General features: G+C 42.3%; 2 protein-coding genes across 3 annotated transcripts in view; one reads left to right on the top strand and one right to left on the bottom strand.

The window, feature by feature from the left end:
• Positions 1-726, bottom strand: part of shisa9a (shisa family member 9a) — a 40,730-nt gene extending 40,004 nt beyond the window's left edge. Inside the window, exon 1 of the mRNA XM_044013362.1 lies at positions 16-726. Coding sequence (XP_043869297.1) covers positions 16-530 — 515 coding nt within the window. The 5' untranslated portion in view covers positions 531-726. The remainder of the gene's footprint in view (positions 1-15) is intronic.
• Positions 727-2,116: 1,390 nt separating this feature from the next.
• The window catches only part of cpped1 (calcineurin-like phosphoesterase domain containing 1), a 29,831-nt gene continuing 18,155 nt past the window's right edge, over positions 2,117-13,792 (top strand). The window contains exons 1-2 of one of the 2 annotated variants that reach the window (XM_044013702.1): positions 2,117-2,333; positions 4,746-4,964. In XM_044013702.1, the coding sequence (XP_043869637.1) occupies positions 2,270-2,333; positions 4,746-4,964 (283 nt within the window). In that variant the 5' untranslated portion in view covers positions 2,117-2,269. The remainder of the gene's footprint in view (positions 2,334-4,745; positions 4,965-13,792) is intronic. The other variant, XM_044013701.1, reaches the window with a different exon arrangement.

Below are 13,792 nucleotides of genomic sequence, written 5' to 3'. Positions count from 1 at the left end.
TGGGGAGGGACTCACCTGTACATGTTTTCTCTCTGGGGTCGGTGCGCCTTCTCCAGCCCTAATTTGGTGAAAATCCCCACAAGAGCCATGATGGCCACTACTCCACATATGATGTAAACAATTAAGTTCGTCTTGTCTTTGGTGCTGTCGTGCGCCTTGTTCTTCTTGTTGTACGGAGTCTGCCCGGTCTTCATCCACAATGGCGTGTCATAATTTTTACAGGTGCTCTGGTCCAGGCGCGAGTGCTTGTAGGAGCAGCAGAAGCGGAAGCCACAGGTGCCGCAGCAGTAGAGAAAATTGCTCGTCTTGCAGACGAACGGCGGGTCCCACTGGCCCATCACGTCGAAGTAACCCCGACATTTGTCCTCCGTGTGCGGGGTCTCCTCGGACACGCTCTCCTCCTCCCTGGAGCCGTTGGAGGTGGCGATCATTACGAATCCTCCGAGCATCCCCGGCTCGCCGTCGGCCTTGCACACCAGAGCCATAAGTTTGAGCAACAAGAAGCCGAGAAGAAAGTATTTCCCTCGCATTGTGTTTTCTCCTCCTTTCAACTTCACGCGGCGGAAACGAAAAGACTTGGGGAGAGGGGGAGAGGCGCGCGGTCATGATACGCTGAAAAGTCCAGAAACATACATCCAAGTAGCACCGTCATCCGCGCCGACGAAAAGCTTGACTAACGTATCGCCATCACCCAAAATAAAAAAAGAGAGAGGACGATAAAGTCACAGTAAAATGAAATTAATCTCACTGGACTGGATTTATTATCATCTAAATGACTGATATCCAGCTGCGCATCTACGTGTCTCTCCACAGGCGTGTAGTTGTCTCGGATTTCGCGTTTTCAGCAGTGCACCACCACATATCCATCGGTGCGCTCTTACGCACAGGAGTAGGCAGAGACACAAGCCACACCGAGGATGAGAGCGCAGTGAACGAATAGAAGAACTGAGAGTGGGAGAGCCTGAAGGAGAGGAGGGACAGAGAGAGAGAGAGGGAGAGGGAGAGAGAGAGAGAGCATGAAGTGAATATGAGAAAATCCCCGGAATATTATTCTGTTTTGCCATCAAGGAAATGCGTGGGCTGTTGTCCACTTTACGCGAATCTGATGATTATATCACTCCATTAAAATTGAAGAAATATGAAAAATGTATGTGTTTTTACACAATGATGTGATCAAACTTAAATGAAAATGAAACAACACTGTAAAACACTTTCAAATCCCGATGGATGTCAAATTCTGGTTTTAGGATGAGCTCTGTCCGTGGTTCTGAAAATCTCCAGTCTCTGTCCATGGTCCTGACCTTTGTGTGACCATGACAATCACACAGCACTCCCTGTTTTTTGTTGTTGTTTTTTAAACGGAATGCAAAACATTCTGGACTTTACATGTTCAGAATACAGGAGCTTTGTTTGCTTATAATGAGAAAGGCTGCCTGACACCTGATCCTATGTATTTGCCTGACTTTCACATTCATTTATTGGAGATACCCATAAGTGTAAAGTCACCACCATCCAGCTGTGATTTGTAGTTTGTCCTGTCCTTTTTTTCATACACGATTAGGCACTTACACACACTTCTGGATACTGCATTTTTGAGAGTAAACCCTCCCCAATGTTACACAGACTTTTCATAATTGATTAATCCGTCGATCATATTCCTGAATAATTGAATACTTGTTTGGTCCATAAAATATCAGAAAATGTCAAAACAATGTTGATTGGTGTTTAAAAAAACCTTTAAATTATGAAACAAACCAAACATGATTGAGTTTTAATGATTTCGTTGTTATATGGAGCAAAGAAACCAGAAAATATTCACATTTAAGAAGCTGAAAACTCAAACCGATTGATTGATTATCAAAATGTAAAGACTGTTGAGCACAGAAAAACAATCTGCGTTAGACGTTCCATCATCCGTGAAAAACAGCTGAACAAACTAGTACTAATATTATTGAAATGTAAATACAACACAGATTACATTTTAGAGGAAGCTTCACTGCTGTCGTAGAGAAACCCACCCCGGTTCCTTCTTTCGTGGGACTGTAAGAGAGCCTCGAAACGCCCCTGGGATGTAGTGAGACCTGTATGTTGCAGCCTGATCTAAAACAGGCAGAGTAATCGATCGCCGATGCTCGCCGGCGTTCGCGAGCAGATCAAGGACAGCTCACAAGCGTCTGGGACTACAGAGTAGACCCGTCCGGCGACTCTCTGACAGGCACACAAGCGGCAAAATAGTTCGCCCCGTGCGGCTCTTTGAGTGGTGGATCTTATGGCTGAGAGCGTGGATATCTTTCTCAGAGCCAAACATCGGACATTCGGCGGACTGACTGAAGGTAGCTTTTAACTTAATTAGACCCGACTGTTAGCCAAATGACATGCTAACGCATTAGCCAACACTCTGTCCTCCCTCTGTTACACAAGTTGCTGCTGCTGCTGTCGTCAACAGGTCAGTGGACTGACTCTGACTGAGACTGGGACTGGGACTGGGACGTCTGTCGTTTGACAGCTTCGCCTCAGCTTTGTTTTAACAACTTGGCTCTCTGCTGTCAACCATAGCTCGGCTAATGTAGCATGCTAGCGTGTGTTTACGAGTGTACCCTTGGTGTTTTGTTTTGCTGTTTCAGTGATGCAATAAACCCGTACAGCCCCCCATTTTAAATTCCCTGATAATTCCCACTACTGTGAAATTCGTAATTGTGACACAGTCTTACAATGGAACCTAATATGTTGCTAAATTACAGTGGAATTTAAAACCATTTCGAAGGACTGTACAACATGCATCGTTGAGTAAATTCGCTTTAGAGGCTGCATCAAACAGGATCAGCCCCGCAGCAAGGTTAACTCTCAGTAATATATTAATATTCTTTAGAACCTTGTACAGGAAAACTCTTATTATAAGGGAACCCCATGGGAATACATTGAAATGTTGAGCATTTTTAAACCGAGCTCCTTCTATGTGCTTTCATCTCAAAATTATGATTGGTTTTGTTCGGAGCACACCATCTGCCACCTGAGAAATATCTGCGATTATGTTTGAAGTTTTGTTCGCACAGTGCAGACACACAAGGCTGCTGCCTCTTATCTACTGTTATGAGAGCTTTGCTCACTTCTCCAGGTCCCTGGTGTGTGCATGTGTGTGTTTTTTTATTCTCCTTCATTTCTTTTTCGTTTGTCTGTAAAATGGTTTACTCCTAAGGCTCCAGAGACGGAGACTGTACGAACAAGTCTATTCCGTCCAACAAAAATCTTGCCATAATTTGTACGTGTGGGATGGATTTGCCACATTTAATGTCACAAAAGATCAACACACGTCTACATATTTTGTTTATGCATGTGCTCACATGCATTCTCTTTATTTCCATTCCTTTGCAAAGATGAGCAGGTGTTGTCTGCTGAGTAAGATATGTGATGTTTGGTGGTGTGATTTCCATATGCAATCACTCGTAAGCAGAGGCAGAGAGTGAAGAGTGCTGTGCTGAAAGAGATCATAATATGTCTAGTTTTTGTTCAGAAGAGCTCTAGTCTGCATTTACTTGAGTAGAAAATACTGATTATAGATTGCAGAGATAAAATTAGGAAACTTTACACTACAGTGGTCATGGCAACTGGTTTGAATTCATCAGATTTCCTCACTTCTTTGGACTGAAGGCATTCTCAATTAATTTAGTTTGAAGAGATGATTATAATCATTCACCTAGAATGTGCTTCCTCTTCTGTTTTCATAAAATATCAATTACACTTAGTGATCATTGTGAAGCTTATACTCATCTCGTTTCCAGGAGCAAGACAGTCTTTGTCTATCCTTTCTTCCTATCTTTGCTCAGAATTACAGAAGGACAGAATTACCATAAACTCATTTGGGAAAGGAATACATGGAGAGCATGTTAACAGAGGATGTTGAAGAGCTACTACTCTCCCCTGCTGAGTGTGTTTGAGGGGATTTGTGTGGAAGGGACATGCAGACTGTCCACAGTGACAGCCATGTATGACTACCGCACTGCTTACGTACCCAACGGAAACTAAATGAGTGGAGCAGAGAGCCTTTCTTTACACCTGCTCTTAGCATCTGCTCCCTTGTGTCCTTCATGTCATAGCTTGTCATTAACATCCGCCAAGCGGCGTTGAGTGTCCATTTCCGTTAAATGGAAAGCTGGACGCACTTTGCCTTGTTAAGGATATTTGAAGGTGATTATGCTGTGGAAAACACTTGTTCTTTGTCAATCATACTCATTCATGTAGCTGTTTGTTAGTTGTTTAGCACTGGTTACTCAGGAAGTGACACACTCCTATATCACAGTGCTTTCAGCATATCAAGTGCTGTGTTGATTCCAGGAATGAATATGATGAGGTCTCTCCATGAAGTGTTCACAGCAGGCCCTACGCCGCTGAATGAGTAATGCTGTGAGCACAGCTAATCCCTATGGCTTTCATTTTTTATTTTTGCACATTATTATGTGCTTCGTGATAGCATCCTTTGACCCTAACATATTGAGATTAAGCTGTTAAAATGCTGCCAGAATGTCAATACCTGTAAGATAAATGGAATAGGTCAGTACAAGAACACAGGAATCAAGTTAAATGTTTTTGGGGTTTTCTTTGTAAAAATTACAACACATGCCAGTGGAGTTGGTTCATACCAACATCTGCACCAAGTGCTCAAGCCATAAAGACTGATATCTTAAGGTCTTGTATATTGATTTTCAAAACAAAGTCATCATATTCATGTTTGCCTTTCTTTCCTCCAGATGCAGAACATGAGTGGACGGGACCATTTTACTTCATCCAGGCCGCAGACCCCCAGCTAGGGCTGATGAAAGCCTGGAGGGAAGGTGACTGCGACGGCGGGGGGGACGAATGGGCCGAGGAGGTTGAGCTCACCAAGCAGGCTGTGGAGGCTGTTAACCATCTCACTCCCAGGCCAAGGTTTATGGTCCTGTGTGGGGACCTGGTCCACGCCATGCCAGGTAAAGTTTCAAGTTGCCTTAAATGATCTGCATTAGAGTATTACTGTTCAAATGTAAATACATTACTGTTTCAGTATTTCGTTGTGTCATAATGAAACAGTGTTTACACACAGTACTTTGCTTTATTAAAATTAAAATAAAAAAAAATACTTCTCTTAGTTAATACCTGCAGGGTCATGAAAAGTTTAAAAGAACTGTTGAAAATAAGCCACAGCAGTGAAGAAGTGAAGAGAGGCTCTCGGCAGATACACAGCCATATGGACAGTAAACAAAAATATACGCCTAATGTTGGAGAACATAACGCAAACTTTCACATGCCAGTTGTATGAGCTTCAACCCTACTCACTCTATTTAAATCAAATCAACTTGGCCCAGTTACTTCAAAATGTCAGAAGTGGCACTTCCAAATTACTGGTAACACTAAAGCATTCAGGTATCAGAGCTGCGATTGCACACGCTATACATCATTTCACCCATTATCTTATTTTACGCCTCGTTTATATTCAGCAAAAGATGTTCCATTCAATCACGTGGTCAGGCAAACCGAGTCGTATATTTTATGTCTTTTGTGGTAAAATAATTCTAACGAGTGACTTATCCAGATTTATGGTCAATGAACAAACTGCCTTCTGGGGTAATGAGACTGCTAACAATATGCATGGTTCAGGTTTTTAATGAGGGACATCACATTGTTCCATTATGAGAAGTGATCTGATGGAGGGATGTTTTACATTTAACTGTCTGGAACCAGAACCTTTACTTCAGATTCAGGCAGGAACTTCTGTTCCTGCCATCATCAACACACCCATTACATAACAGTGATCTATTTCAAGGTCCAGCTCCATGTGACTAAATGATATTAATGGAAAACAATGTAATACATTATTCATATAATAACCTATTTATATGTTTTGAGGCTAGATAAACTCTCCAACCACACCCTGGTCTTCACCCAAATCATATTAAGTAATTGTCACTAGTTAACACTAGTTAATAGGGCTGTTGTGCTAACAGCTAAGCTAACAGGTGAGTCTGCAGCTTCGTTCCTTACTATGTTATCAAACGTAGAAAAACCCAAAATATGTCCGCACACTGCTTTTCTGATGCTTTGATGTTCTTATTGTCCGCTCAGGAGGACGGATTAGTTTGCTTGTGTCCTCCATTGTCACAGCAAAACATCAGTTCTTAGAACATTACATCACTGTTTTATTTTAATGATTGATTCAGAGTGAATCTAAGACCAAGCTTATATATTGAACTTGGATGGGGTTTTAAGGTTAACATTTAAACCACCCCCTTCAAATTTCACACAGACTCTTTTGACTTTGTTGGTTATTTACATGAAGAAGGGAAACGTTTCACTTAAACCAGCCACATATTTACAATTGATCAGGAAGTTGGTTAGCTATTTTAACCTTGTATTATTCCAGAGGTCAGACTGATTTGCAGTGTTCAACCAGAAGTGACTGACCTGTCCAGTATGAGATGACCGATGTGGAAAACCAGATCTGAAAGGAGCTATAATGCCAGTGTCAGACAATTTTGTCATAACAGTAAAATGTGACATAAAGGTTTTTGACTGAAGCGAGGGAAATGTCATGCCTTTTCAGTCATAAAGAATTCCACACAGGCATGCAGTGTAATCTGAGTCTCATTTTTGAGCTTCGAGCAGAATTGATTTTCTTTTTGCATTACCAGTGCAGGAGATGGGAGAGGTTTGTAATGACCTCCAGAATCAATGTTTGTGTATGTATGTATATTCCTGCGGAAATGCTCACTGGGATTTGACCAAAATTTGCAATATAACACCAATAACAGATGTGTTTTCTTATATCATTTTACCTCGCATGTACAGTTCTAGCTCTCAAGATTGATTGAATGTAAATAAAGTATTTGTAAAAGCGTCTTCTTCCAAGGCAAGGGACCTCTCTAAGTCAGTCTTTAAATGTATGGAGTATGGGGTATGTAATGTATTCTCAGCTGCTGTCTCCATATTTGATTAAAGGTAGTCCCTGAATAACACATCAGCTTATGTATGGTTCAGTTGTTCTAGTACCCACGGAGGTTTCATCATTAGTCTTTTCTTTCCAAGCCAAAGTTGGTAAACAATGCTCTCCCATAAGACAGCAGCTGATACTCATCTGAGAAAAAGCACAGGCCTTCTGGCTATTCTGAGGAAAACTTCAGTTATCGACTAGCCCAACCACACTTTATATTCTGAAACTCTGTGGGATAGTAACTTTCAGCTTGGAGGTAAAAAAAGAAGAAGAAGAAGTTCATTCTTTGCTCCTATCACCAGGTCTAGTTTGTTAATACCAGACCCCATGACCCCAAGAAATATTTATCTCTAAAAAATAAAATATAACACCTGGTTGCCTTTAAGCTGTTTTTGTAAAGGCCAGACTTTGCTGTTGAAAGGTTGAAAGGGTTTAGCAGATAAGTTCTGGTTGGACATAGAGAGTACGAGGATGTTGTATACAGTCATTTGATAAATAATGCGTACACTGGCTTTTCTCAATCAGTCTCGTGTTCTGGTTTATTAGACGTCTTTGAACCGGGAAAATAAACAGACCTGTGTTGTCACAGTGGCAGCTTGTTTTCTTGATTCGCCAGATGCTGTCATTGTCCAGCCAGACAAATAGATTTTCAGAGCACAATTGGGTTTGCAAAATAGTTGGATACCTCCAGAAATGGCCTGGGCCAAGTAAACAAAATAAAGCAATTTTACCACTCATTTCCTACCTTATTTGGAGCTGACATGCTGTGTTTGCATCACACCATGTTCAGTTGTGCTCCCCTCTGTTTCAGAAACACACTGTTTCAGCAGTGACTAAGGATTAATGTTGCAAACCTAAATCGGCTAATTTCCCTATCAAGTAAAGACCCCTTTGAAGCCTTAGTGTTCGAAAGTGTTCCTGTATTTCTCAAACCTTAAGTGTAGCTTGGCAGGTGTCGTGGGCAAATGGATGCTTTTATTAAAGGCGGCATAGACCGGAAGCTCCAATTAACGCTGCGTTTGTGTGTGTATCTGCGTCATTACCTCGTTTATGAAACCATAAAGTTTCAGAACAAACAGTTCAGCCACTGCTGAGAAAATAGTGTTGTATTGTTTTCCTGGGCTCTGCGAAGCGGATCGGCACTTCCTTAATTTGATGTCCTCATCAGAAATCCTCACCACTCCTCTCACCACCGTAGCGCCTCCTGGTGCGGGCACTAGTCCGGGCACATCCGGTTGCGTACATTCAACCGCAGAAGAAGAACTACTCTCATTGTAGCTGCTGAGATGCAGAGCATCCACCATGCCAGAGGGGGAGCTGTGTATCTGAGAGCTGGCCTATCTATTGCGTCACTTCCAGGTACCTGGCCAATCACAGGACAGTAGGAAAGCTCTCGTTGGCTGGCCAATCACAACACAGTCCACGTTCTGGGAGTGTGGTTTTGGTCAGAAACAGCGCGGCTGACGAGAGCGTCAGTGAGGAGATATTTTGATCGGCTCGTTTGCAGCGATTAGGAGGCTTTTAACCATGAAAACAAGTGAATATATGTAAGTAGACCTCCATAACTAACATATATGTGTGATACAAGCATTCTATGTCGCCTTTAAAGCAACTTGTGAATTGAGTGACGGCTACGTTCTGTGCATTTTGCTCAATGTCCGGCTGCCTAATTCAATAGCAGGGTGAAATGAGCTGGCAGGACCAACTACGGAGTTGTGGTTCAGCAGAAAGAGCCGCAAGCCTCCAACCACTGCACACTGCTGTTGCATGACAATGAGGGAGGCGGCATTGAGGTGCCTGCCTGGCTCCTTGGCTTCTGGAAATGAGCAGAGAGAGAGAGAGAGAAAATGGTCAACAGTTGAACCTGTCTTCCTGTGTCCACCTCGGCACGTCTGGCAGTGCTTTTTTGTTTTACTTGTTTGATTGGATCAGATTGAAAGTATCGTTGGGTTTCATCTTTATTTGAGGAGTGTGTAAGATAGAGCACAGAGGCAGAATAATTAGTTACATTTGGTGCAATATGTCATGTGTAGAATGTCCTTGGCTGCTGTTTCTAAAACTTGACTCAAGGCAAGCATATTCAACACAGATTGGGCTTAGTCAGAGTGACTCTTTTCTTCCTGATTTCCTTTTTTGGGTCACCATGACCGGCCATTTTCACTGCACAGGGATAGTTATGAGCACTCCTAGAGCTGTTTTCCCCCTATCATCCAAGAGTCTGGCTCTAAGCATCCAAGTATCCTTATCATCTCCATGATTGCACCATTTAAACCAAAAAATGGCTGTCGTCCATTTTCCATCACTCCCCGTCTCCTTCTGATCTGTCACATTTATAGGTCACAGTAAGATCTGTTCCAGATGCGTATTGGGACCGTAGATCATGCAACCATGGGGTTTAAACAGCAAGGCCTTGGGGACCTTTAAACATTGCGGTGTCAACCCTTGTTACTGTCAGCTCCAGCATAACAGGTTGTGTGTGCCATCCTCATTACTTGCCGTGTCCGTCACTCGCCTGGCAACTGGGTTGCTGCATTGGTGAGGAGGAGGGAAGAAATATTAGGAACTGCTCCTTCCATCTCTCAGTTGACATTTTCCCTTAAACTGTTTATTTACAACTCGGAATGAATGAGTGGTGGCCAGGGGAAGCTGGCTGTCAACTGGCAATGTCAACACTGCTGCCTTTCGGCGACGGGAAATTGGCAACTGTATTTCTGTTCCCATGGATTTCACTCTCTATCTCTCCACTCTGATGCTCTCATTCTCACATTCTCTTTCCTCTCGCTGTTTCTCTCGCTCTCTCTTTGTCTGTCTCTTTAGTAAACCGCTGCAGTGTTGTGCCTCATACCTTATTTTGACAGCCTTCATTTGCAAGTCTGACACTGTACACAAACATACTGTTATTCAGGCTGCGTATGAATTTATTTCAAGCAGCGTTGGTGTGAATTGAATTAGGTGATGGTTGAATCTTAAGTTCACTTTGTGTGTCTTGTAATTGAACAGACATGAAACAGACCCATTTTGTTTTAGCTGGTAACTGGTTTGTGTTAACTCGAGGTCTTGATTTCAGGTCAGGGAACTCGAAGGGACGCTTATGACAAAGCATTGTTTGTAAATCAGTGAGAAGAAGCGCTCAAGATGGACTGCTGTGTTGGAGGAAGAATTATATTCTGTACATAACCTGTTATGCTTCTTGAAAGAAATGCTGGCTTGCACTGGCTCCCACAACATGTCATCAAGAACTTCATTGTCAAAAAAGTTCCTTGATCCCAATTCCCTGTTTTCCATCTAAGCTAACCCTCAAGAGACACTTTTCTCCTCTCAAGGGCTTCCTTCAATCTCGGCCATCCATTCTCTTTCTATCTCTCTGCCTCTTTCTCCCTCACTTACGGTCTCTTGTGTCTTTCTCTCACTTACTTTCAAAGCTGACAAATGAAGGGGATAAAGAGTAGGGAGGGGGTGGTGGTGAGGGGCGAACTAGAGAGCTGATTAGATTAGAGGAACATGCTGGACCTAACACTCTCCTAATGAGCACTACAAAGGATTCAAACAATGTCTCTGGGGGTTCATGAGGGATGTTACACACGGTACAGCGGGAGACATGTTCATGTGTGTGCTGTGGTGTGGAGAACTCACAGAGGTGAAGTATAGGTTACATAGGTTGGGACTTTTCTGTCCCCTCCATGTAAACATGGAAGCCTGCCTAATTGCCATTGAAGGTGGATAAAATCTATCTCTCTGTGGGATTGTGTAACAGATGAGGGTATGAAGAATCAATGGTGGGTATGAAGATTGACTGGAATGGTTGAATAGAACGTGCTGATGATGAACCACACAGTGGCACACGTGGCTAGCACTGTTCCTGTTTCTCCGGTCTGCTCCCACATGTCCAAAAACATGCAGTGGTTAATTACCTGTAGGTCTGAGAGTGAATGGTTGTTTGTCTTTATATGTTGGCCCTGCGATGGACTGGCGACCCATCCAGGATGTACCCCGCCTTTTGCCCTATGTCAGCTGAGATTAGCCCCACGACCCTCATGTGGAGGGTAAAGCGGTACACAATCGATATATATTGCTGATACTGACCCACCTGTCACTCTTATGCTCTTCTTTCAGGCTTTAGTCCAAAGTCCGCTCGTCAGATAAAGTTGACTTGATATTTGTGCATTTAAAGAGTAGGAAATAAATCAGAGTAGGCACAAAAAATATTTTCAGCTTCACGTCAAACACAAGTGATTGTTTGCTGCTGGTATCTTTGCATTGTGCAAGATTTTCGACATGGCTCCATTTCTCTTTTGGGAAATAAAAGTGGCTGAAAATATAGAGAAGAAGATGTTGACAGCTTAACATCATAGGGAAGAGCTAACATCATGGACATGATCTTACAACAATAGCAGGTCACACTCCCTGATGACTTATGAGACAATGATTGGGCAATATCATCTTAAAACAGCAACGGCCAACTGAGAAAGTCACTTAGAGTTATCAAAAATATCACTTCATTAACTTAATCAGTGAGGGACATTGGTAGGATGGACTTAGCTGTTGTTAATCGTACTGGGAAGTTCACGGGAGTTTCACGTTTCACAGTATCTGATGCAGTATTGAGCGTAGTCTATCGCAGAATCGGGATACTTAATACTCGTGCTCCCTCAGAATTAAAACAATATTCAGGAAGAAAATATAAATATGGCAAAACCGATGTGCTTATTAAGAGGTAATGCCTTTTTAGTTCTATGACAATAAATATAACTGAATAATAAGCAGAATCTGTCAACGTAAGGTATGTACAGAAAAAAGCTGTTTAATGACTTGAAGCACAGACTGTTTAAAATGTAGTTATGCTGTCAAACCCACAGGATTTATAAGATCGCAATCATTTACATAAGCAGCAGAGAAGTATTGGACCTGAAATATTGCACATGGATTATTGTACCAAGTGTTTTGTTATTGCACCAATGATGGATTGTGACATTTGGCTCATCGGTCCATTTCCAGTGTAGGGGTAAAACAGGGAAGGAGAAGAAAAAACATTATGGATGCTAACTGCAACAATAACACATTTTGTGAACCAAATTTGACTTGGAAGAGTAATCTCAGCCATCACCTTGTCACAAACTAACCCGAACCCAGACCAACACTACGTCAGCACAACTTGTCACCACCAGTATATACTTTATTTAGTCACAAATATAGTGATCCCACACACATGAAAATACAGTTGTTTAAGTGAGGAAAATGCATGCGACAGCAGGACCCCACACATTAAGGCCTGCGTACAGTGTCGACAGCCAGTCTTTAGAGGAAATTGAGAGAACTGCTTACACAGTTGGACAAGCTCAACGAGAACCTGCCAAAGTCTCCTGTCAGAGTTTGAGAATCACAGTGTTGCAATCTCATTAAAAGAGCAAGGCCTTTCAGTCAGACCTCCAGAGAGCTGAGGGCAGCATTGTTTTTTTCCCTTTCTTTGTGCCCCTCTGAGTAAATTCATGCCTTATTTTAAGTGAAGAATGCGGGGTTTATGCACAAAATAAATTTTTCATGGGTTCACATCAGGCTTTTGCTTAAAACAAAATAGGACATGGTTATCCAGTTATCCGATGAATGTTTAACAATACACTTAACTGTTACTTTAAAACCGTAGAGTGTAACTTTTAAATATAAACAGATGCCTGTTAGATTCAAACATTGTCTAATGAGTTCACACAGTCGGCTCCATGCAACTCTGTATTTCTCAGCGCACAGGAAGTGATTAGTTTTACATCAAGACAGATGGAAGCAACAGCAACATTGTGCTAGTAAAGCGAAGCGGCTGCAAACAGGTTCGAGTATGAGTGAAAACACAAAGAAGTGCCTACAGAAAACCTTCAGAAGTTAGTTTTACTGTGTAAGAAACCCAGTTATTACACAGTTTGATGGGATAAAGGCTTTTTGCCCTCTCCCCCACAGGGTCAGTGCTGCCACTGTATACTCACAAATGCTGCATCAGTCACCTCTGATAGTATTGCTTGACAGATCCTGTTTACAGATGAAGGAATGTTACATTTAATGTGTTTACATGCATGTTAATAGACCGATTTGAATCATCTAAACAAGTTGGTCCGACTAAAATCAAGCTTGTCTTAGTCTTGTCATAGTCCGATTAATCCAGCATGTATATGCTTAGTTGGACTGGAGTCACACTTGGTGTTCTGCGCATGCACCAACATTTCCGCCCTGGTCTTTGACCTGGAAGTAGAAGGAGACGATGCATAAACTGCAGTACTGTTGCCGGAAATCATACAGCGGCAGCGTCTTTCTTCGGGCAACACAGCAACAACAAGAGCCATTCTCAATCTAATCTATATCACGATTAACATGTACAGCGGGTGCGAAACATACAGAGCCACAACACCATCCATCTCACCGTTCGCTGTTTATTTTTCTGTGACGTAGAGGTCAACAGGATTGAATACGCACTAGCTTATGGTGTAACACCAACCCACATGTATACTCAGCAAGTATGAGAGTAGTATAAGACTACGGCCTCAGCTCGATTAAACTGTGAATGTAAACGTACTGACTGTTACTGTTCATGAACACTATACTGAGGCAAAATGATAAGTCAGTTTAAGCAAGATCTGGAATGATGAGCTACTTAATGGTTAAGTGCCACACAGTGCTCAGGGATGATTCACAGAAGCAGAATGCAGCCACTGTGTGTGGCTACTAGGGCTATTTGTTGACAGCTAGCAATGATCTGTTACCATTTTATAGCTATTATATAGCCATGCTTTAAAATACTACCCGTTACACATTCTATACAGTATGCATTTACACAGACCTTACATTTCC

The sequence above is a fragment of the Solea senegalensis genome, linkage group LG18 (genome assembly GCF_019176455.1).
Source record: "Solea senegalensis isolate Sse05_10M linkage group LG18, IFAPA_SoseM_1, whole genome shotgun sequence".
Lineage (NCBI taxonomy): Eukaryota > Metazoa > Chordata > Actinopteri > Pleuronectiformes > Soleidae > Solea > Solea senegalensis.
The sequence above is the reverse complement of the archived record's forward strand: the minus strand, read 5'-3'. Positions and strand labels throughout refer to the sequence as shown.